The sequence below is a fragment of the Echinops telfairi genome, unplaced genomic scaffold, assembly GCF_000313985.2.
Source record: "Echinops telfairi isolate 266 unplaced genomic scaffold, ASM31398v2 ScPeMD7_5868;HRSCAF=6743_1, whole genome shotgun sequence".
NCBI lineage: Eukaryota > Metazoa > Chordata > Mammalia > Afrosoricida > Tenrecidae > Echinops > Echinops telfairi.
Genome location: NW_022109768.1, coordinates 855105 through 856991, shown reverse-complemented (window position 1 = coordinate 856991; position 1887 = coordinate 855105). Strand labels below are relative to the sequence as shown.

The following is a 1887-nucleotide window of genomic DNA, read 5'->3' as shown; positions in this document are numbered from 1 at the left end:
AAAAAACCCCAAAACACCAGAAGACTTTAATAAAGCTACATTTAGATATCGTCCTAGACTTAATGTAACAAATATAAGATGCCTCTAATTTTGAATTTTTTAAAGAATAAGGGGAGCAAATTTTAATCATGATTGCCCTAAAGATTTAGAAATGAAACATGATCAATCGCTATTTCACAAGTGAAGGAATTGAAACAAGAGAGATATTTATAAGTAAATGCTTTTAACATACATTTTCCAAAACTGTAAAGATTTACAGCTTCTAGCTCATATCCTTTATAATGTAGTTTGCATATTTTTAAGTATTATCATCTATTCACTTGAAATGACATTTATTTAAGGCATGGCTGGAGAGAACACCAGGTTTAGAACCACATGGATTTAACTTCTGGGGAAATCTTGAAAAGAATATCACAAAAGGTCTGGAAGAGGCATTCATAAAAATTCAGGTATTTATGATATTATGAGAAAATGTTACACGTACTTCAGAAGAAGTAGTGATTTTATTTTAATTATTTTATCTCAATTCTTCACTTTGCTTGCATTCTTTTTTTTATAGGTGTATCTCCTTGATATGTGTTGCATGAGCGATGTAATTTTACATATGAAAGTATACTAAAATAAGGAGTCCACTGAAGGCAACATATTGACTCTGATAAATGTCTGGCATTAATAAAAAATGATATTTCTATTGAAAATTTCACATTATAGCCAATGTTAGGAAGGAAAGAGCACACAAACAAAAGATCATGGAGTCAAAAATACATAATTAGTCACATCATTTCCCTTCATTTTGGTACATCTGTTTAGTCTGCCTATTAGCTCTCTGACAATCCAAGCTTATTTCACTAAAATAATACTATTTATTCCTCTGTTGGAATAGTATTCTCACCCCTCTTCACTAGTAAAACTTAGAAAAGATTGATTTAAACAAAGCAAGCTAAAATGTGTGGCTGCTAGTTCCGGCTCGGTCATGCTTGGGTCTGCTTCAAAGAGACGGCATCTAAGCATGTCTCCGCGATCAGGGAGGACTGCAGACAAGTAGGTGATGCACTTCTTTCCCTTCTATTAGGTGCCTTTGTAAGAGAAAGCCAATCAACAGTGGCTCCAAATTGGAAGTCCTGGGCCAATTCCATTCAAGACAGAGAGGTCAGCTCAGAAAATTATGGAAACTATCTAGATTCCAAAAGTGTAATCTTGATCGATTTCTTCAAATGACCCAAAAATGCTCATAGAGGATCATCATGACGTTCTAATCAACTTGAAAAATGCCCTGGTGGCAGAAAAATTTAGGATAGATGCTTAGAGGAATTAGATGCTTTGATCATTTTTTTCTCCTTTCAGAACAGTTAATGAGCTAATTTTTTTGAGACTAGCAAGAGGAAGGAGCCCTGGTAACGCAATAGTTACACAGTGGGCTGCTGACCGCAAGTTCAGCAGTTCAGAACCACCAACGGCTCTGTGGGAGAAGGAGGGGCCTTTCTATTCCAGGAAAGAGTTACAGCTGTCAGGAACACACAGGCACAGTTCTACCTGCCCTAGCGGGTCACTTTGAGTTGGCATCAACTTGAGGCTGTGAGTTGGGGGTTTTGGTTTGGGTCATACAAGAATTTGGTTGGGAAACCCTACCCCATTCACCGTGGGGCCCTGTCCTGCCCCTTCAAGACATTTTTTGGTTTCCAAAACTCAAGAAAATTTTAAGAGGAACTCAATTTGAGTCCCTTGAGGATATGACTATTTGGACCCCTTTTTAAAAACACTTTGAAGAGACTGAGATAAGTTTTTTTTTTAATCAATTTATTGGGGCTCATACAATTCATCACAATACATAGATCAAGTGTGTACAGCACATCTATACATTTGTTGCCCTCATCATTCCCAAAATTC

The 1887-nt window shown here is 36.6% G+C and overlaps 1 protein-coding gene across 2 annotated transcripts in view; it reads left to right on the top strand.

The window, feature by feature from the left end:
* TDO2 (tryptophan 2,3-dioxygenase) overlaps window positions 1–1887 on the top strand; it is a 17840-nt gene that overhangs the window by 7782 nt on the left and 8171 nt on the right. For both annotated transcript variants that reach the window (XM_004708727.2, XM_045295829.1), the window contains exon 7: window positions 342–449. In XM_004708727.2, the coding sequence (XP_004708784.1) occupies window positions 342–449 (108 nt within the window). The remainder of the gene's footprint in view (window positions 1–341; window positions 450–1887) is intronic.